Here is a 23,268-nt window from a genome sequence, read left to right on the forward strand (position 1 = left end):
CTAATTGCAGTTTCTTTTTGCATAGATTATCTGCTTCAAAATGTGCGCTTCACGCGTAGGCTGATCAATGGGATTATTTGCTATAACGTGCCGTTTCCCGTTTCTGTACAAAAAGTGCCCAAAAATGGATGATGTTCCTCACGTCAGCAGCTTCAGGCAGCAAATCAGACGCTACATCGAGCTCAACACACAGCCCCTTTTCAGCAAGGCTATTTTCTCAGATGTCCTGTGTATCAGGAATGAATGAGAGCGTTGACATCACAGGAGGCACATCTTCATCGGACAATGAAGCAGTGAAGTGTGTAACTGGAGACATATTGGCGATGCAGAAGCAGAAATGGGTCGTGTAGAGCGCGTTTGAGGAGCTGTCAACTAGTGGCATGCGTTTCAGAGAAATTAAAGGCTAACCACTGCAGATTACTCAGATTAAGGTAGGTTTATGCAAATGAGATCGAATTTGATGCGTAATTGTTTTACACTGAGAAAAAGTACCACAAAGTGTTTGTGGAGAGGCATGTCAATAACACATTTCTTAATATTCATAATAGCTCCATGTTGTTTTTGAAGTACCTTGGAGTATAATGTAACTACCATGGTAGCCTATACTGATATTGTAAAGGTTGCCTATGAATGATGACAATTAAAAAAAAAGGCTATTATAAATGTTCATGCACAAAGACGGTGACCCATTTAAATAAATGGGTGAATGAAAAACCCAATTAAATCAGTGTGCAGAAAAATAGTAAGCTTGATATTGTAAAGATGTGTTGTATCTAAAATGACTTAATTTGCTTTTATGTTGCCAAAATTAATTATTAAAATATTATCCTGAGATATTTTCGTTTGTTGACATTGTCTATTCCATGTAATACAATTGTTCTTATTTCTTAGTGTTCAGAGTACAGAAATCTGATTTCATGAATCTCAGGATAAAAAAGTGATTATATAAAATTTTGTAAATAAATTTGAAATAATTTATTTTAGACAAATCCATAAGATAAATTGCTCTGTTTGGAGTTCACGGTGTGCAGATTTGACTGTTTACAAAAAAACTCAACAGGTGTTGAATATAAGTTTAAGTGTGTAAGACTATCTTGAATTACCCTCTAGAGTCTCTACAATTGTACAGATATTCTCTAGTGGCAAAAACCACTAATAATTAATTTCTTAACAGTAAGTTAAGCATTTATTCTCATGTCAGTTAAAATATGTTTTGAAACAATCACATCTCTTATGACAGCCTGTTGATAATAACATCTGTGCATTTGTATTTTATGATCAAGTTTGTGATGGATTTCAACGTGACCCCCAATTCCAGTGATGAGTTTAATTCATCTCAACATTTAAATGCAGGTAAATACGTTATCCAAATGTTGTCCAGCAACCTAAATGTGTGTCATGTGGCAAAATAACAGGCTTTATTCAAGTCAAACATAATATTTTTTTGACTTCATTAGGTTAGACCATCAAAAGTAGTTTGTCTCTTACTTTTTTTAAGTGTAATGTTTTGTTAGATACATTTTTGGTTCATGAGCTCATGACTCACTCCAGATAGCAAACAATCATTGAAACAATGTTAAGTCAATGTTGACGGCTCAACATTAATTGCATTGAATTAACGTTACAAAGTGATGTTGCTTCAGTATCACTTTTGCACCCTCAGTTACTGTTGAAACAAAGTTGACATTTCAACAACAAAAACAAAACAAAATCAATGATAATCAACCTTATGAAGTGATGTTAGTTCAATATCACGTTTGCACCCGCATTTAATGACGAAAAAGAAAGCATAATGTTACTTAAGAACAAGTCAATTCAGTTGTTATAGTCACATTCAAGAATGTTAATATACCAAACGCAATTTGATTCACTTTAAAATATTCTAGCTATGATTATAGTATCATTAAATTATGTTTATTTATTCTATTTGTCTAAAATCTATGAATGCCTCAATATCAAAAGAAAGCACTATGGCAGGGGTGTCCAATTTTTCCAGCCGAGTTTATCTCGGGTTTAACTATGTAGCATTCAAGTTACGAGTTTACCTTGAAAAATAAAAGAGCTTAGTTTTTTTCAATGAAAATGTCTTTAAAGGGATAGTTCACCCTGAAATGAAAATTCTGTCATCATTTACCCACCCTCAAGTGGTTCCAAACCTGTAAGAGTTTCTTTCTTCTGTTGAACACAAAAGAAGATATTTCAAAGAATATTGGCAACCAGACAGTTGACGGTAGCCACTGACTTCCATAGAAGAAAAAAATAAATAAAAAATACTATGGATGTCAATGGGTGCCGTCAGCTGTCTGGTTACCAACATTCTTTAAAATATCTTCTTTTGTGTTCAACAGAAGAAAGAAACATGGAAAAACATAAGGGAGAGTTAATTACAGAATTTTCATTTTGGGGTGAACTATCCCTTTAAAGCTGCAGATTCACATTATGTAGATCTTAATCTCTTTAAATATCACAAAATAGCCATGTCATTCACTTTCTAAATAAACACAAGATGTTTCACTTCAAGAAATCTGTTAAATGATGTTAGAACTTTATTCAGGAAATTCCTAATTAACATTGCTAAAGCAAAATGCCTTTTTTTAAGAATATAGAAAAATGGATGCCTTATTCAAACACCCACTAGTGGCCTGCAGACTCAGAGATACAAACCTGCATGATCTTGTGCTCATCAATACAAATCACTGTTTGTTCAATGTCACTGTCTCCACCCACGTGTGCTGGCGGCTTTTATCAAAATTTCAATGCTGATCCATCACACTTTGTCAGTTAAACATTGAAATGGCAAAATTATGGTTTGGATCAAAACTCAACATTGTCACCATGCTTTCTGGGACAGGCTTTATTGCACGGATAATGTTCAGTCATTATCACAATACACTCTCAGAAAAAAAGGTACAAAAGCTGTCACTGTGGCGGTCCCTTTTCAAAAGGTACACCTTTACCTAAAGAGTGCATTTAAGTCCCTCAAAGGTACATATTGGTACCATACATGTACATATTAGTACCTAAATGGTACATATTAGAACCTTTTTGAAGGGTACTGTCCCAATGACAGCTTTTGTACCTTTTTTTCTGAGAGAGTACAAACCCTGAAAAGATGCTTATTGTGTGATTTTGACTGGCTGACTGTACAATATTCTGCTTATTATTACCTTAGAAACATTGCTAAGCTACGTAACATGCTATCAGTTTCTGATGCAGAAAAGTTAGTTCATGCATTCATGACCTCGAGACTAGATTACTGTAATGCTTTATTAGCTGGTTGTCCTGCATCCTCAATAAACAAGCTACAGTTAGTCCAAAATGCAGCCGCTAGAGTTCTTACTAGATCAAGAAAATATGACCATATAACACCGATTTTATCATCACTACATTGGTTACCTATAAAGTCCCGTATTAATTACAAGGTATTGCTACTGACTTATAAAGCCCTAAACGGCTTAGCTCCAGTCTATTTAACGGACCTTCTAACGCCCTATAATCCATCGCGCTCTTTAAGGTCACTAAATTCGAGGCTTTTGGTCATACCTAGGATATCCAGATCAACCAAAGGAGGGAGAGCATTTTCACATTTAGCTCCAAAACTCTGGAATAGTCTTCCAGATACTGTTCGTTGCTCAGACTCGCTCTCCCAGTTTAAAACTAGATTAAAGACGCATCTCTTCAGCCAGGCATTCATATAATATTTTAATCTTACAGTTAAATCCGACCTCTAGTTCATAAACGCCAGAGGAGAACTGGCCCCCGACTGAGCCTGGGTTCTCCCAAGGTTTTTTTTTTTTCTCCATTAGGTCACTTGATGGAGTTTTTCGGTTCCTTGCCACTGTTGCCTTTGGCTTGCTCAGTTGGGGATATTTTGGGGATATTTAATTTAATTTTATCAATCAATAATACTATTGATCAGCCTTTTCCACTAGAAACAAACCTTGTTGTATTATTTTAATTTAATACTGTGAAGCTGCTTTGATACAATCTGTATTGTGAAAAGCGCTATACAAATATACTTGACTTGACTTGACTTATTATATGGCTACTTGCAACATTTATTTAATACACAGGCATGAAATATTGTAGAATTTAGAATGCTATTGCACACGACACGTGAAAATAGCATAGTTATGTTAAAAAAAAAACCAGTGATGTTGGGAAATATTATTACAATTTAAAATAACTGTTTTCTATTTGAATACATTATAAAATGAATTTTCAGCATCATTACTCCAGTCTTCAGTGTCACATGATCCTTCAGAGATCATTCTGATATGATGATTTGCTGCTCAATAAAAAATTCTGATTATTATCAATGTTGAAAACAGTTGTGCTGCTGTTCTCCGTCTCTGTCCTTGGACTTTTGTGTTACTTCCTGTCTTGAGTGCCATGTTGTAGTTTTCCCCCTTGATTGTCTTTCCCAGGTGTGTCTTGTTAACTTGTTATCTTGTTAAGCTTGTTCGCCTCTGTGTATAGCCCTTGTGTCTCAGTTGTACATGCAATGGTTGCTTCCGGTCCTGGTTTCCTTGCTTAGTTTGTTGTTTTGTTCCTTTTATTAAAAACTACTGCATTTAGATCCACGTCTATCCCTCCTTTGCTCCAGCATGTTACAGATCAAATTTTTTGGGGATTCTCTGATGAATAAAAAAGATCAGAAGAAATTGAAATATTTTTTAACATTATAAATGTCTTTACTGTCAATTTAATGCATTGCTGAATAAAAGGTTATGTGTACAACTTTTGAAACTAAAATTGAAAATAGCTCAACATAAAAGCATGTATTTTAAATGTACTTTGATGCTGAAAACCAAAAGCACTAAAATCTCTCTTTTGTTTCTTGCAGACACTGACGAACAGTATCACAATGTTCTCATGCCTAGCATTTATGGTGTCATCTGCTTTGTCGGCATTATAGGCAACTGCATTGTCATCTACACCATTGTGAAAAAGACAAAGTTCAGGGCGCAACAGACAGTGCCTGACATCTTCATCTTCAGTCTATCCATCGCAGATCTTCTGTTTCTCCTAGGCATGCCGTTCCTCATCCACCAGCTGGTGGGAAACGGTTCCTGGTGTTTCGGTGCCACCATGTGTACCGTCATCACAGCGCTGGACTCCAACAGCCAGATCGTGAGCACCTACATTTTAACAGTCATGACGTTGGACCGATACTTGGCGACAGTTCATCCCATCCGCTTCAACCACATTCGCACTCCATGCGTGGCCGTGGCGGTCGTTGGCCTGGTGTGGATCCTCTCGCTGCTGTCCATCACACCGGTGTGGATGTACGCCGGCCTCATGCCTCTGCGAAACGGTTCAGTGGGATGCGCTCTGCTCCTTCCTAATCCGGCTACCGACACCTACTGGTTTACTCTCTACCAGTTTGTGCTGGCGTTCGCTTTGCCATTGGTGATCATTTGCGTGGTTTTTTTCAAGATCCTCCAGAACATGGCGGCCACAGTCGCCCCACTTCCCCAGCACAGCCTTCGCTTGCGCACCAGAAAGGTCACTCGGATGGCCGTCGCCATATGCCTGGCATTCTTTATTTGCTGGGCGCCTCATTACATCTTGCAACTGGCACACCTGAGCGTGCAACGGCCCAGTTACGCCTTCCTCTACGCCTATAACGTCGCCATTAGCATGGGCTACGCCAACAGTTGCATTAACCCGCTTCTCTACATCATTCTCAGTGAGACCTTCAAAAGACAATTCATCGTAGCCATCCGGCCAGTGCACAAAGACTTCCGGGCTGATCCGGGAACGGCCGACGGAAGCGTCAGTCTTCGTTTGGCACCTGACGGAGTGCAGCAGTCCCAGTCCTCTCGGGAGCTGTTGCCAGTTACCGTGGCTGTACCCTGAGACTATTATCTCACTAGAAATTCTTGGAAACTGCAGTCATGCTGAACACATTATTGTGTCCATAATGAGCATACAGCTGAAAAGAAGTCTATGAAGAAATTGCTCAGTAACGGAGTCCGTGGGTTTAAAAGGATCTGCGATTGCACATTTCCCTGGTCATATTTCTGTGCAGTGGAAGAGATATGATATGCAACCCAATTATAGCAAGTGATTTCACATTGATTTACTACCTTGCAGTTGCATTTACAACCTTTTGCTTTCTGTAAAATAGGGCTTTGGTAAGTTTACGGTTGGTACGATACACAGTGGAGATCAAAATTAGAAAACAACCTACAATTTCCTAAATATCAAGGTCACTGCTTAGTCCTATTTGAAGTTATAAGGGCAGTTTAAGAAAAAAACAAAAAACATTTTTCATAAGTTAAACACATTCTGAAGAACAGTATTAATAACTTAAACGAGACATTTAAAAAAAACTGATCAAAATTGGAGAACATTGGTGTTAATCTGGCACATGGTGCTAATTTCCTTAATTATCTGACAAACCCCATTTAACTAGCAGCATTCTTGTTAGAATAACTTTCCCATTTTCACTGACTTTGATGAAGAGGCGCTCTAAGGTGCGACAACAGGGTATTCAGATGAAGGCCTAAGTGGGATGACCCTTTCAGCCACTGCAAGAGAAGTTGGTCATTCCAAATCTGTGATTTCTAGAATATTGCAGCTTTACAATGACACTAATTCATTCAAGTCCCCCAAAAAGTCTGGTCGTCCACGTAAGACAAATGCATGAAAGGACAGGATTATGCGGAGACTCTCAATGGAGAATCGGTTCAACACTGCAGCTGGAATTGCTCACCAATACAGTGCTGAAAAGAGTAAGGATTTGTCTCGGCATCCAGTGTCTCGCCATTTAATAGAATTCGGATTGCCCACTCTGCAGTGTCCAAAATGCTTGGCTATCCTTTGCTGAGGAGTATGTTGTGTGGACAGAGGAGAATTGGCCCAAAGTTGAATTCATTTGTGTAATTTGGGAAACATTATGTTCGGCATCAAACTTGGGAAAGACTGAACCCAAAGTGCGCAAATAAGTCATTGAAAGTTGGATGAGGAAGTGTCATGTTTTGGGGGATGTTTTCTGCAGCAGCTGTTGGGCCTTTTGTACACCTACATGGCAGGATGAATGCAAATGCATTGCACATGTGGTTCCTTCCCTGCGACCATCTCCCAATCAGCCCGCAATTTTTGTGCAAAACAATGCTCCATGTCACACTGCAAAACAGGTAAAGCAGTTCGTTGAAGCTAAGAACATTGATTTAATGAAATGGCCAGCCCAGAGTGGCCAAACCTAATAGAAAATCTCTGGAAAATCCTTGGTGACAAAGTTAAGGCTAAGAAACCAATAACAGTTACCGAACTTTGGAAGAGACTAAGTAGAGTGGACCAAGATCACACCAGAGCAGTGTGAGAAAGTCATTCAATGCAAGGGCTTCTACACTTCCTACTAATTTGTGACATTTATATATATTGTTTTTGAAAGTCTCTTTTGCTCACCAAGATTGCTTTAATTTGATGAAAAATACAGTAAAAACTTGTAATATAAGAAAAAAAAATGTTTCAATTTTAATATATTTTAAAGCTAAAATAAGCGGAATAATGGATCTTGTCGTCATGCCGAAGGATCTAATAATGTTTATGGATGAGTGAATACATTGATGTTTTTAACATGACTGTGGTATGAAGCAGGGCGCGATTGCTAATGAGAGACAGATATCAGCGCCACACTCGCCCGCGGATATAAAGGAATAATGACATTTCATTCTACCGAACTACCCGCAAGTGCTGAATTACTACTCACACAGGTCAGTTTATTAGACGAATTAAACTTGTGAGGTAACGCAGCGCTGTTTCACTTGGTCTACACGATCACACTAAACTGCATTTGAGTGTGTTGAAAGTTACAATGTTATTCTATGTGTTAGTTTATCTGTATGAGACTTGCAGTAAGCCAGATCAACATTAGAATAACATACAGATCATATTCTAACATTTCATCATGTTGAGCTGTATAACATTGATTCGTTTTATGTACATTTGCTCACCTGTTTAATAAAGTACATGCAAGAGCGGCATCTCTGTCAAGTCGAAGTTAGTCGCGGACGTGGAGCTCTCGGCATCTCGAAAACGCCACGCTGATATTGATCCTCGTTTTAGTTCTCCTTTTGTCCTAAAGTCTGCTTGCCATGGTCCATAATGTTTGAATGAAACAACAACAGCGTGAGCGTGCCCTGTCTGTCGCCGTGGTTACTATGGCAGTACGAGCGGAAACCAGGGATAACGCGGATATTACGTCATTGACAGGCGACAAGTCAACCGGGACGAGCCATTATTTAAAATGGGAATTTCTCTGAAATTAAAAATCTTTGGGAACTTTTGGGATATTGTAAGTACACAACTGCAGGAAATATATCACATTGTGCAAGTGATTTTTGGATATTTTATTACAAAAATCTTACATATTGTATATTTAAATGCAATTTTTTACTGTTATGACAAAGCTGTTTTAGTTGTATTTATTTTAGATCATTAAGTTACACTAAATGAAAATGATAAATGTCACACAAAAAAAATTCAAGTGCTGATTTTTAAAAATGGTTTTAGTCTTAGTTCACTAATAACCCCGATGACAGTTTCTGTATGTTACCTATATTTCCTCATAAGTGTCACAGTTTCCCTTTGTTTATGTTAGTATTGCACTAATACACTAATATGCACTAACTGTCTAATCTGTCGTCATGGACACTAATGTAAATTTGTTATTAAATTCAGGTGTGTCCTTAATTATCTTCATTTACCTGTGTATTTAAGTTCCCTCGTTTCAGTTCAGTATTGTCGGGTCTTGTCAGTGTTATGGTTGTGTTTGTTTGCAATGTAAGCATACAGGTTTCCTCACTTCTGCGAAAACGTGCAGACTTTGAATGGGACAGTTTCGTTTGCACTTTTATGGACTTCAAAACCGAAACAGCAATTCACTGCCATTATAAAGCTTGGAAGAGCCAGGGCATTTTTAATATAACTCCGATTGTATTCGTCTGAAAGAATGTCATATACACCTAGGATGACTTGAGGGTAAGTAAATCATGGGCTAATTAAAATTTTTGGGAGAACTATCCCTTTAGTGCTTAGTGTTACCTGTTTGTTGTTAAGTGTTAAAATTGCATTTTACGTTTATAAAAAATCTGCCAACATGTTCACCGAAGGCAATTTTCTGATCTTTGCTTTTAACCAAAATAAATGTTTTAAAACCCAGAATGTTGTTTTCTTTTTCCTAGTGTGACTACTCTTATGAAACTTTAAAGTATAGTATTTGAACTTTGTAATAATAAAAGCAGTATTTCCTGTAAAAATACAATGTATTGCTGTAGACAACAGTTTAATATTGTAAAAGTATGTGGCATATACTGTATTTGGTAATTACAGTGGAGTACTGTAAATGCTGTTTACTGTACTAGTGCTGTAAAAATACAGAATGTGGCTGGCTGCCAGTATTTTACTGTAAATTTACAGTGAAAAGATTTACAGTGTGGATTTACCTGTGGATACTATTAAAGCCTGTCTTGGATCTTTATCTTCTTCGTTGTGTGTGTTACTACAGCCAATTGTGACTAAGTCCATTCTGTCACATTGTCTATCTCACAAGAGACTTGCTTGTTACATTAAATTATTTTGCGTTGTAAAGTCATTGAAAATGGTTCTTATGAGCTATTCTTTGTTTTAATTAGATCAACGCTTTTTGTTGGAAACAACTCTTGTTTTTGATGTTAGTGTAAATGTGTATACTCGTTTTTGATATGTGTTTTATGTTGACTTCTTTAATCATTTTGGTGATTGCATTACATTTTTAAATAGTCTGTACATATAAATAGCACTACAAAATATCCTTGATTGTCACTCATTACAGGCATGAAGATGTAGTATGGCAAATTGTGTGTCTGTATAACAACTATTGAATATAGTCTTCACAATGCCAGCCATTGTTCCTCTGAAAAGAGAGGTGATTTGGATGGAAAATAGTTTCCCCCATTTTATAAATATCTTCTGTTGCTGAAATCAGCATATAAAGGAATTCAAAGTGCTCCACTTCCTCTTTTTTGTTTGTGGTGGAAAACAGAACAAAACATGTTTGATATTCAGAAACTGCCTTGCAATTTCATAGCATCCCTTCAGTGCAACACACGTCAGCAGATTTGTCTATGAATTTTTAATTTTATAATGAGGGCTTATTAATTCAAAACCTATAGACAACGCGAGGCTCGTTTAAAAAGAAAAGGTATTGCTGTAATTTATAGCAATATCTTCAGTATTACTCAGAAGTCTAGTTTCAAATATAATTCTTTTGAAGTGATGGTGTTGTCTGTGACGTTATCTAGCGTGAGTGATAAATCCCGTTTGACATTTGTGCTGGCTACTGTATACAAGCCACCAGGGCACCATACAGACTTTATCAAAGAATTAGCTGATATTCTATCAGAGTTAGCACTGGCTGCAGATAAAGTCCTAAATGTTGGTAATTTTAATATCCATGTAGATCAGTGGTTCTCAACCTCTCCTACAGGGACCCCCTGACAGGCCATGTTTTTGTTTTAACCCTGCAATGGCACACCTGATTCAATTGAGTAGTTATTAGAGTAGGAAGAGTAGGAATTAGTCAATTAATTAGTCAACTACTCATTAAGCCTTTAATTAACTGAATCAGGTGTGCCATTTCAGGTTTAAACAGAAACATGGCCTGTCAGGGGCTCCCTGCAGAAGAGGTTGAGAACCACTGATGTAGATAATGAAAAAGACGCATTGGGATTAGCATTTACTGACATTCTAAACTCTATTAGAGTTAGACAACATGCGTCAGGACCTACTCCTTGTCATAATCATATTTTCGATCTAAGGTCACATGGAATCAATGTTGATGCCATTGAAATTCTGCAGCAGAGCGATGACATCTCAATTCATTATTTGATCTCATGTATACTTAAGGTTGCAAAGCCGACTATCACTTCTGCCACTAAAGATAGATTTATAAATAATCTTCCTGATCAGTTTCATCTCGTCAGCATCCCAGCTTTGAAGAACTCGATGTTGCAACAGAAATGATTGACTCTCTTTTCCAGCACTTTAGACACAGTTGTTCCATTGCGCTTAAAGAGGATTAAAGGAAATAGTCCAATACCGTGGTACAATGAGCACACTCGGGCCCTAAAGAGAGCAGCCAGAAAAATGGAGCGTAGCTGGAAGAAAACAAAATGAGACGTTTTTACATTTCGTGGAGAGAGAGCACGATTGCGTACAATCAGGCCTTAAAATCTGCTAGATCTGCTTATTTTTCAACACTTTTTGAAGAAAACAAACACAACCCTAGGTGTTTATTTGAAACAGTGGCTAAATTAACGAAAAATAAAGCTCCAACACCGGACATTTCCAAACTGCACAGTAGTAATGACTTTATGAACTTCTTTACTTACAAGATTGATAATATTAGAGAGAAAATTATAACTATGCAACCGTCTACTACAGTATTGCATTAAACAGTGCATTGTAGTCTCCCTGAGGAAAATTTAATTCATTCATTGCTATAGAAAGAATTGCCTAAACTCGTTAAATCATCTAAATCAACAACATTTATGTTAGACCCTATACCTAAGCTATTGAAAGAGCTGGCTTTTAAGCTGGCTATTATTAAAACTTATTAAAAAACCGCAACTTGATCCTAGAGAATTAGTCAATTACAGGCCGATCTTGAATCTTTTCTGTCCAAATTAATAGAAAAAGGCAGTATCCTCACAACTATGTTCCTTTTTAGAAAGAAATTATATCTGCGAGGATTTCCAGTCAAGATTTAGACCGTACCATAGTACTGAGCTCTGATTAGAGTAACAAATTATTTGCTCTTATCATCCGATTGTGGTAGTATCTCTCTACTAGTGTTACTGGATCTTCGTGCTGCATTTGATACCATTGACCACAACATTCTTTTGAATAGACTTGAAAATTATGTTATCTTATCATAAACAAACTTATCTGACCGTTATCAGTTTGTAGCAGTAAATGAAGAGATGTCATATTGATCAAAAGTTCAGTATGGTGTACCACAAGGCTCAGTACTAGGACTGTTGCTGTTCACCCTGTACATGCTACGCTTGGGAGATATCATTAGGTCATCATAGTTTTCACTGTTATGCTGATGACACTCAGCTTCTTCGCACCCCGACGAAACTTACCAATAGCTGATATAAAAATTTGGATGACTAGTCATTTCTACTTAATTCTGAAAAAAAAACTAGTTTCTAATTATTGGGCAAAAAACCTCTGCACGTATTAACCCAGAATACTGTCTAACACTTGATGGCTGCTCTGTCAAGTCATCTTTGTCGGTTAGGAACCTGGGTGTGCTCTTTGATACCAGTCTTTCATTTGAAAGCCACGTTTCTGTAAAACCACATTCTTCCATCTTAAAAAATATATCTAAATGCTTTCAATGAAAAATGCTGAACAGTTAGTTCATGCGTTCATGACCTCAAGGCTAGATTATTGTAATGCTCTACTGGGTGGTTGCCGTGCAAGCTTAATAAACAAAGTCCATCTCCAAAGTCCAAAGATCCTTCTCCTATTTAGCACCTAAACTTTGAAACAGTCTTCCTAACATTGTCCGAGAAGCAGACCCACTCTGTCAGTCTAAATCTAGACTAAAAACGCATCTTTTACCTGGCATTCATATAGAACATTACACATTTCTATTATTCAAATCAGTTAAATGATTATTAGGCTGCATAGATTAGGTCAGCTGGAACCGGGGACACTTCCTATAACACCTGATGTACTCGCTACATCATAAGAAGAATGGCATCTACGCTAATGTTAGTCTTTCTGTTTATTCCGAGGTTTACTAAAGTCAGCCGGATCCGGGCCGTATCCAGATCAGATGGTGGACCTGCGCCTGGACCCATCCACAACGCATCCCTGAAGTGCCAGCCTCATCAGCCCTGTGAAGGCCTCATCGACATGACAGCCATCGGCACTGATCCTCAACAAACTCGTCTCCATACCGGCGTGATGACTCCGACTTCCAACCAGATCGAACTGGATAAATATTCTGAATGTTCTGATCCAGTCTGACTTCTGACCTGTAATGCTGCCTGAATCATAATCATACACTGTTCGTTCATTGGCCAGAGGAGAACTGGCCCCCGACTGAGCCTGGTTTCTCCCAAGGTTTTTTTCTCCATTCTGTCACCTGATGGAGTTTTGGTTCTTTGCCACTGTTGCCTTGGCTTTTGGCTTGCTTAGTTGGGGACATTTCATTTTCAACAATATTATTGATCTGCCTTACTTTACTTACTGTGAAGCTGCTTTGATACAATCTTTATTGTAAAAAGCGCTATATAAATAAAGGTGACTGGACTTGACTTGACAACAAACTTCCTCTGTAAAGGAAACTGAGAGGAAATTGCCTGAACAAATGTAAACTACTTAAAGCTTTCATGTCAAGAATCACAATGAATGTGTAAACCATGTTCTGTTACCACAGAAAACGAGCCTGATAGCTTGGTCATGTTTCAAGGAAATGCAGTGAACACGTGAATTTTGGTGCATAAGATACAGTGGACAATGTTTGGTCTGTAATACATTAAGTGGTTTGTGTTTAATTCATTTGAGCACGCACGTGAATACAGATGCAATAAGGCTGAGTGCCTGAAACTGTTTTAGATTTTCACAACGATTGTGCCCGATATCCTGGACCGTTTCAAGTCTTTCTTTCCTCAGGACCGGGGCACAGACCTCTCCATCAAAAAAGTGTCCCCATATTTTGGTTCTCTTTTTTGATACTCTGTGATACTGTATGAGATATATGGATATACATTTTCTTTACCTGCAGTAGCTATAAAATGTGTTGGTCATTCATAAGCTGCACACGTACAATAAAAGGGCTGCTTCATCACATGACAGCATTTTTAGAGGTTTGTTTCATACAATGGATTGCAGATAAATATCACTCCATCCAGTGCTATTTTTGTTTTCAATGCAATATTTGTAGGTAAGGAGCAAGAGGGATTTTCTGCACTTCCATCTGAACATATGAGATGGGGCCGTATTGTGAGCGCATACGAATAGGTTCCCGCTTACCGCCAACGAATAAATGAAATGCATGAAACCAGCCAAACAAAAATTTGTAGTTCACTCGAGGGAAGAAAACACTCTTCGAGAAGTGGTGTCTATCTAGTTAGATCACACACACACACACACACACACAAACAACATAAATAATGTTTACACTAAGTGCAAATAGTGATAGATGCTCACACTAAGTGAAAATAGCAGCATTTTCTTAGCGATATGCGATTTACAAAGTGAAAATAGCGACAGATTCTATTTACACTGTATAAAGTAGCAGTTCTTTGCAATAAGTGCAAATAGTTTTTTGATGCTATTTATAAATAGTGGCAGATACTATTTGCACCTCAGTATTGTTGTACATTAAACGGTATGCAGTAATAACACAGAGTGTAAATGACTATAATCATTAAAATTATTAAATGGATGCCGCCTTATCTGGACAATAAAGCCCTCCCTACACCAAACCCTTATCGATTAACAGTTTATTATTAAACAGTCGTTAGGAACTTCATTTCCACTTTTCAGATATTTTCTTAATTTTTATTGTAAATAAATGCCTTTTTTGAAAGGGAGAAGAGCGAGTTCAGCAAAAGGTGTATTCGAAACCGGGTCGAATGCGTCAAAAGCTACTTTCAGGCACCACACTCCCTACGGCAGAGGTCTTCAATCCTGCTCCTGGAGGGCCACACTCCTAGCCTGGATGCCAGCTGAACTTAGCCCCGCCCACAACATTTTAGGTTTGGGAAGTTCGGTCTGGACTTGATCCATTGTGGAGCATCTATGCTCGAACCAGAGCTGTTCGGACCAATCAAATTGTCAGGGAGGGCTTTATACAATGATGGACAGATGATCAACAGTAACGTAATCATCCACGTCACCAAAGAGCGCTTGGGTTGAATTCGTTTACAACAAAGATGACTGCCGCTGGAGAACTGAGATGTGTAGATTCCGCCATCGCGTCTGTTTTAGAAGATATCGACAGCGCATTAATTTTAAAAGAGGAACAGAGAACCGCGATCATTTGTCGATCGGAAAATTGAATGAAAAAAAATACGTCACTTACTCCGTTGCTCTGATTGGTTGTAGGTCTATCCAATTGAGTGCAGAGGCATTTTCTTTCCTGGTTCGGTTGAAACACGCCCCATAATCACAGCCCAATGGAGCAATATCAGACTCATATTCTGACTAGAATCTGAGTATGACGACGTCAGGCTACCACAGTCCTGCAGACTTTAGTTCCAACCATAGACTGTAAAAAAAATATGGACGTAGTGTCCGTGACGTCACCCGTACGTTTCTGAAGAGCATTTTTGAAGCCTAAAGTGGGCGGAGCCGGCCGTCGCCATCTTGGCCTTGCGTCACTCCCGGATAACAGAAAATGGACAAACAGGCGGGGCGTGAGTGGAGCTGAGGAGCCTGGCCTGGCTATCTAAAATCTCCTAGCTCGACGTGATCGAGTTAGCTGATGATGTAAAGCCAATTAAACGTTCCTATTTTTGCCCTTCGAAATATTATAATAGTTAAAAGACATGGCTACAAGTGAGACTGTGTATTACTTCGAGAGTGTTTGTGTGTGACAGTGATTTATGTGCATACATGTCCGTCACTCTTTCATGGTCCGTCAGCGCGGCATCGCTCAAGTTCGTAGAGAGCTTATTCAGTCCATTTTAAATTCTGATGTTGGCTGTCTCTCAAATGGGTTAAACCGTTAAACCATAGATATATTGCCTTTGAAATGCAAGTAAATGCGCTTGAAAATCCGCGCTCATTCACGGACGGAGAAAGCGCCGACGCCTGCATGATTTCATCTGACGGTAACTTACATAAGCATATTATAATCCATCTGTTCCATGGGAGCAGAACGAACGAGCATTTATTGACGTTTTAAATTTGAAAACCCCAAAAAGCAACGAAATTGTCAGACATCCATTAGTGCATGTTCACAGAGGAAAACAACTGAAATACAGCGCTGGTTGTTCTCTCGAACGATAACGACGTAACTTAATCCAAAGACGTGAGCTTTGTAACGTTACCCAAGTATTAAAATTGTATGAAATGATAATCCCGAAAAAAAGCACAAACACTGCAGAGATGGCCAGTTCAGCAGCTAACATTGCTGAGGTGAAGTGACGGCTAGTAACAGCAGACAAACGGCTAGCACTGACAGCGGCAATCCATCTGTCACTCAAGTGGCTTGGCCACACCCTTAAATTTAAATATTAATCAACTAAACGGACGAGTTATAAAATAATTCACCCCCCTCACAGTTGTTATGAAGGGCAAAATTAGCTGTATAGACCAAATCCACATACAGACACCAGGCTTTAAACACGTTTTTTTCTGCTGTAAAATTTGGCATTTTAACATGGGGGAGATACAGATTTGACTCCCTTCTGACAACAGCCTCAAGCGGCCAGTCAACGAATTACAGTTTAACTCACTTCCGTGTTGGTTTCAAGGGAGAGACGGGGAGGTTGCCGCTTGGTTCCAACCCTAATCAAACACTGAATAAGCTCATCAAGCTCTTCAAAATCGCTTGAAAATACAAAGGCAGGTTGGAACTAAACTATGCAGGACAGTAGGCCTAGCCCTCCAGAAGCAGGATCGAAGACGTCTCCCCTATGGCCTACGCCACTGCATACATTAAGTGGCGCGCGTCTTTTTAAATCTTGTGTGGCCCACCAGACATCGGTGGGCAGAGTTAGTCTAAATAGCTTTGACAACAAGACAACAGACACTCCAATTTATATATCATAAATTTGATTTTATTCAGAAATCATACATTTGTTTGTTTTACCAAGAGAGATAGGCTAAACAATTCAACAATGTGAATGTCTCAGCAGTGCATTATTTGTTTGTATTTGGTGCATTTCACTGTAGATTATTTGGTAGTCGCGATTTCGACACAGGCTTTGCAAACAGACTTTTACGAAATGGATCTGCCAGCAACGCCACAAACATGTAAGTAATCATGTTTATTCTAATGCCTGATCTGAGATCAGTGATTTGTGATGTGTAATTATTTAAGTTCAGAGATCTTTCTCTCAAAATCATTCAATATGTTTATGCATCAGCAAATCAAGCTGGTGACTATTGACTAAACGATAAACTTCACATCGTTTCTCTTAGTAGGATCATTTTATTTAAACTGTGATGAAATTATATACAGAAAGCGATCAAAGAACGCTCCCTTTCCAGTTAGCCATGCACACAGCGTGAGTTTATCTGGACACATGCCTAAACTAGTTATGAAATCAATGATTCTGGCAATGATGAAATGCCTTTTATTTCTAAATTATGACAATTTTTATAAGGGCACCTCGTGAAACATTATAAAATAATAAAATAATCCAGTTCATGACCCCTTTAAAAATAATAATAATAAATTTAAGTTTTACACAAGCTGTGTTCTTGTTCATGATGAGGGAGTCTTCAGTAGACTCAATAGCACTGCAGTGCATTTTCCCCTCTATCCACAGTAGCCTATGTGATGACAGCTCATTCTTGACAGCTTCACTGGCAGTGATTACCATGGTCTGCATCAACAATAATACCCGCTGATGCTCTGATTTTCTAAGAACCACACTGAGTGTGATTTCTGGGAGCACTTATTTGCCTTGGGCTGTTCTTGAGGTGATGGGAACAACAACCACCAACATTTAACATAATAGCAGCTTTTTAAAACTGATTGTTATTGATTGTGCTCAATTCACTCTTTTATTTAATCCGGGAAAGGAGAAAAATCCTTACTGTGATTTGTAAAGATCTGGCCCTAACGAATGAACTTGCTTATTTTAAGCACAGGGAGTTTCAATCGATGAACTTTATTCATGCTTAATGTTGGTACAATGAACATTAAATGCAGAATAAAAACAATATTTACAGCACTGATACAGGGAATGCAACATAACTATAGAAATGTTTTGTAACCTTAAAATGTGCTACATGTGGACCCTTAATTGGAAAGTATTTGAAATGTTTGACTCAAATCATTAAATGGACCTAATTAGTAGAATGGACAACACATGTGGCCGTGAGGCAAAACTGTGCAGCAATGAAAAGAAATCAATTAAAAATATAATTAATTCCAAGCTCCAGCAAGGTTTACTTTTAATTTAAATCTGTTTTGTAACTCTTTTTTTTTTTTTTGTATTCGCTGCATTCATTACCATTACACTATCATTATCACACATGCTTTTTGCCATATTTAATTCCTCACAATATACAAGTAATTTATTTGACTGTTCAAAAATGAAGTTTGCTCACTAATATTTTTGTAATAAATACATCTTCCACATGGCGTACTGTAAGGGGATTTACAGTCAAAGACCCAGAACCAGATGAATGAAGTCAGAATTATAATATATTGAAGAAAAGATTTACTGAAGATAGTTTGCAGTTTCATCAGGCAGAAGTCAGCTTCAAGACTCACATGGAGTTCGTAGGCCACTCTGCTTCCACAAAGTATTTGAACATCCTTGTCAACGGCTTACTCTAACTCAGAATAACTACCGCTGCAGATCATGCCCTCACATTCTGCACCCTGGCTGCCCAAACAACATGGGTGGATGACACACTTGAGCTGCTCTTCTGCAAAATGCTGAACTCTGAGCTCCAATCTGAACTTGCATGCCGGGACGAGGGAAGGACTTGACAATTCGAGTGACAATCTCAGTCGTTTTTGCAAACCCCCTAGACTTCCAAGCACTGGAGTACATGGTCATGCCTTTCAGACTAGTTAGTCCATCAGTTTTCCAGACATTCATCAACGATGTTTTCCATAACATGCTCAACCGTTGAGTAATTGTATATATCAATGATATCCTGATGTACTCCAGCTCCTGATGTACAACACATCCTATGTCAGAGCAGTTCTACAATGCTTCTTCTACAATCAATTATATGCCAAGGCAGGAAAGTGTGAATTCCACCAGTCATCAGTAGCATTCCTGGGCTACATTATCAGTTTAGAGGGGGTAGCTATGAATAATAACAAGGTCAAAGCTGTTGTGAACTGGCCGTTACCCACCACTGTGAGGGAATTACAGAGATTTGGGGGGGGGGGGGGGGGTTATCACGGAAAACCTATGTATCTACGGCGCTCCGGCATTATTACACTATTACAGTGAGTCTACTCCTCGCTTTGCTCCGGAAATCCAGGTAACTGCATGAAAAGAGGTGTATATGGACCAGTCCTGTATACACCGCAGAATTTCAGACGAATCCGGGAGTATTGCTGACCAGATATGGGAAATACCACGGGCCCATACTGCAGAAAATTTACCAATTCGGATGTATGTTACTGAGGTATTCTTCCGTGTAACAGCCATTTGTTATAATAGCAAGCAATCCTCTTAAAAACATTTTTTCAGGGAACATTTACACCTTTGTGCCACTCTGCCCGTTGATCATTCATGTTATCTGGATTGGCTGCTTTGAGGCTAAACTCACCTTCTAGCCAGACAGTTATTGGGCCATTGAGCACACAGACTTTCCTCAAAAGTTATTGCATTGGTAAACTTGAAACTTATCCCACCCAAAATTCTTACAGCAAAGTCACTTTATTGGTTACATTTAAATATATCCCACCCCAAAACCCTTAAGGTGAACGATTTGATTTGTTTTTTTTTAGCCGCCTTAACCTAATGTTAGGCCCCGGGGCTGAGAGGTTTTGTAGGCCCCCTATCCCCTCGATTTATAGAGTCTCATTTTAAAAAAGTGTAATATCCAGGTAATCTACATCACAAAATGCATTAGTTTCTTTCGAGACATAACAGTGAGTTTTCCCTCTTTGAGCCAGAAAATATCTGACGCTCAAAGCACCCTTTAGCGTCCATATGTGACGCTTCGGTTATGGGTAGGTTTAGGCGGCATGTAACTGACGCTTTCGGAAGCGTCAATATCTGACGCTCAAAGCACCCTTTAGCGTCAATATGTGACGCTTCGGTTGGGTAGGTTTAGGTCTGTGGTAGGGTTATGCGTCTCATATGGACGCTAAAGGGTGCTTTGAGCGTCAGATATTGAAGCATGGTTGAAAGTGACGCCTTGGGTATGAGAACGGGTTGGAAAACACCATAATATTGTTATTAACATATCACTGAGCCCACTTGAGCATAAACACAAGACACTTTATTTAACAACCACACACAAAAACTAAATTTCAACTTTATGCAAATGAGAAGCGATTTTCGCGAGCGACAACCAATAGGAAAGAAGCCTTTCAGTGGAGCTCAGCTCCCGTCACCGTCTCAAGTGCAGTGCAGGCAAGACAGAAGAGTTCGAGGGCGATTTCACTGTTTTATATGATTTGACTGTAACCACAAACATGGATATAATAAAATGTTGCATGGAAAAGAAACTGTCGACAGTCTCAGTGAGTTTAATTCATACATTTATAGTTCGAGTGTTGTAGTTTTATGATGCAAGTTTAGCACTGCTGCAGTTCATTTTACAGTTTCCCCTGCATTATGTTGACTATTAGGGACAAGAAAATTGAGTATTTGTCAAATTCGGATGACGTTTTAGTAATTTATGACAGTATGAATGAGTTGAATTTGTAGATTGATCGATCGTTAATCTAGTAAATGATTTAATCCACTGAACACTGCTGTGTGGTAATATAAAAACACTCTCACAACAGCATACTGTTTCTTTTGAGCCTAATTCCTAGTCAAATTAAAATAATATAGTTGTATCACTTGTGATGGTGTTAGATGTGGCCAGACGAGCAGTCTACCAATAACATTAGAGCGACAGCACTACCAACGGCCACAAGCGACTTCACAGTATAGAGACTAGCGACATATAGCGACAAAATCGCTGGCTGTGTGAACGGGGCTTATGGGGCCACGTGGGTCACTCAATCAGCAGACATGTAACGTGCGATTAGAGTGATTGACAGAAAACCTGACAAGTTACAAAACAATATGACCTTTTCAGCTCATCATGAACCTGAACATGGGAGGCCCCTGAACTTGGGAGGCCCCTGGGCTTCAGCCCAGGTAAGCCCGTGCATTAATGCGGCCTTGGTTTTGATTGGTCTCTGTTGACCTCGTCCCCAGCAACTGCAATACAACAGTAATGTAACCACTGAAAATAATCACTAAAGGTTCATAGCCTATTTAAAATAGTTACATCATGTCAGTTTTCTAAACTTACTGTCTCTCTTTGGCTTTTTTTGCCACAACCTTGATTGAGTGTTTCATCTGGGCCTTTCGGGAATGAAACTATGAATGCTTCTTCCTCATAGCCTCATTATAAATCTTGCAGGATGTGAAAGGCGTAAAATATTTTTAGTAACAGAAAAGATTTAATAGGATAGGTAAAACAATACAAAAATGGATATTAAGATTGCAACAACCTTCTGAACTTTTGTTACTGTTTATAACCTCAGAAGATGAGTTGACCCAGTCTTGTATGTAGGATACTGTGGGAAAGAGGAAACATTATAGAATAATAACTTAGAAACAATACAGTATAGTTTTGACATTAAATATAGGCCTATTAATTTGGCACAATATAGATAATTAGTCTTACCTGGTCTGTGCATGATGTTGAAGTGGATTCTTCTCAGAACTAATGGCTTATAGTGTTTCAGTCTGTAGTTGTTGGTGTGTTTGAAACGACTCCCCAAGAAGTGTGACCGACCGGAGATCAGTTAAAGCACAAAAGTCTTTGCAACAGGGGGTGGGGTGTGTGTGTGTGTCTGTGTGGTGGGAGGGGATAATTTATGAAGAGTTAGAATATGACCAAGACCAAGGCTGTTTGACACACCTTTTACATTAAATATTTCTTAGGGGAGATATATTTTGAAAGTATGATTGTTTATGTATATGAAGTTTATATTTATTCATAAATAAAAAGTATTTGCTATTTTGACTAAACAGTTGCACTGTTATTGCCCAGGAAAAGATACACATGTCATAACACACATTTCAGGGGCATTAATCAATATCGGTAGAAATACTGTTAGAGAAACCACACTTTTCCCTCTACACCAGTAAAGGACCAGGTCTTATTTACTATTATGTAGACTATTTTGAGGCTGCTTTGTGAAACTTCCCTGGTTCACCCTCCTCCCTTCATCCTTCATCTGAGAACACAGCAAGACCTTAGGCCTGCCGACTGATTCCGCAAAGCTCCAGCACTGGAGACGGCTGAACAACTCTTCCATTCTGTCTTTCAATTCTATGGATTACCAGATGATATTGTTTCAGACAAAGGGACACAATTCACCAGCCGGGTATGGACAGCTTTCTTCTGTTTGCTGAACGTAACCATCAGCCTTACCTTTGGATACCACCACCAATCTACCGGCCAAACAGACAGATTAAAGAGCGATTAAATCAGGAGATCACATATTTCCTTAGGACTTACTTCCAAAGCAATCAGTCAGATTGGAGTCAATCATGGGCTCAATACACACAAAATTCCTTGCAGAAATTATCCACCGGCCTCACGCCATTCCAGTGTGTGTGCTGGGTTTTCAACCGCCCTTGTTTCCATGGCCAGGAGAACCCTCAGAAGTACCTGCCGCCAACAACGGGAGACGCAGTGAGGCAGTGTGGAATCAAGCACACGTTCACCTATTAAGAACTGCAAGCCGACAGAAGGAAAAAGCAGATTTGGGTCGGCATCACAAGAATAATATTGTACCATCATGATATAAAAATACAAAGAGAAAGAAAATATATTCCCTACTTTGCTGTTAAAGGAATAGTTCACTTTAAAATGAAAATTCTGTCATCATATACTCACCCTCATGCTGTTTCAAACCTGTATGAACTTCTTTCTTCTGCTGAACAGAAAGGAAGATATTTAGAAGAATGTCAGTAACCAGACAGTTTCTGGGTCCCATTGACTTCCATAGTATATTTTTGTCCTACTATCTCTCAGTAAGTAATTTGACCATTTATTGCTATGTCTTTGTAAGGCATTTTATCTTTCAAGCACATTTTTTTTATTTAAATTTTTTTATTATTTATTTTCATTTTTATGATTTAATTAAAGGAGTAGTTCTAGTAAAGATTGTAGTTATGCAATGTTGAGAAAACACTTTTTAAAATTGAAATGATTTCTGTAAATCCAGGGATCAAATCATTTGTGGTCTCTCAATTTTCCATGTAATTATAGACTAGTGGCTGGTCTGTGTGTCCAATTTCACAAACCTAGAAGACTTTCTGAACGTAAGTGATAAATCTTTATCGAAAGAAAATTTTAAAACATGAAATAGTAGTG

At 38.5% G+C, this 23,268-nt stretch overlaps 1 protein-coding gene across 1 annotated transcript; it reads left to right on the forward strand.

Moving 5' to 3' along the window:
• Positions 1-231: 231 nt before the first annotated feature.
• mchr1b (melanin-concentrating hormone receptor 1b) lies at positions 232-9,483 on the forward strand. Its single transcript, XM_079891907.1, has 3 exons — positions 232-431; positions 1,284-1,353; positions 4,847-9,483. Exons 2-3 carry the CDS (start codon positions 1,290-1,292, stop codon positions 5,860-5,862), a joined length of 1,080 nt encoding a protein of 359 aa, XP_079748033.1. The 5' UTR covers positions 232-431; positions 1,284-1,289; the 3' UTR covers positions 5,863-9,483.
• Positions 9,484-23,268: the final 13,785 nt, after the last annotated feature.

Source organism: Squalius cephalus (assembly GCF_949319135.1).
Source record: "Squalius cephalus genome assembly, chromosome: 1".
Classification (NCBI taxonomy): Eukaryota; Metazoa; Chordata; class Actinopteri; order Cypriniformes; family Leuciscidae; genus Squalius; species Squalius cephalus.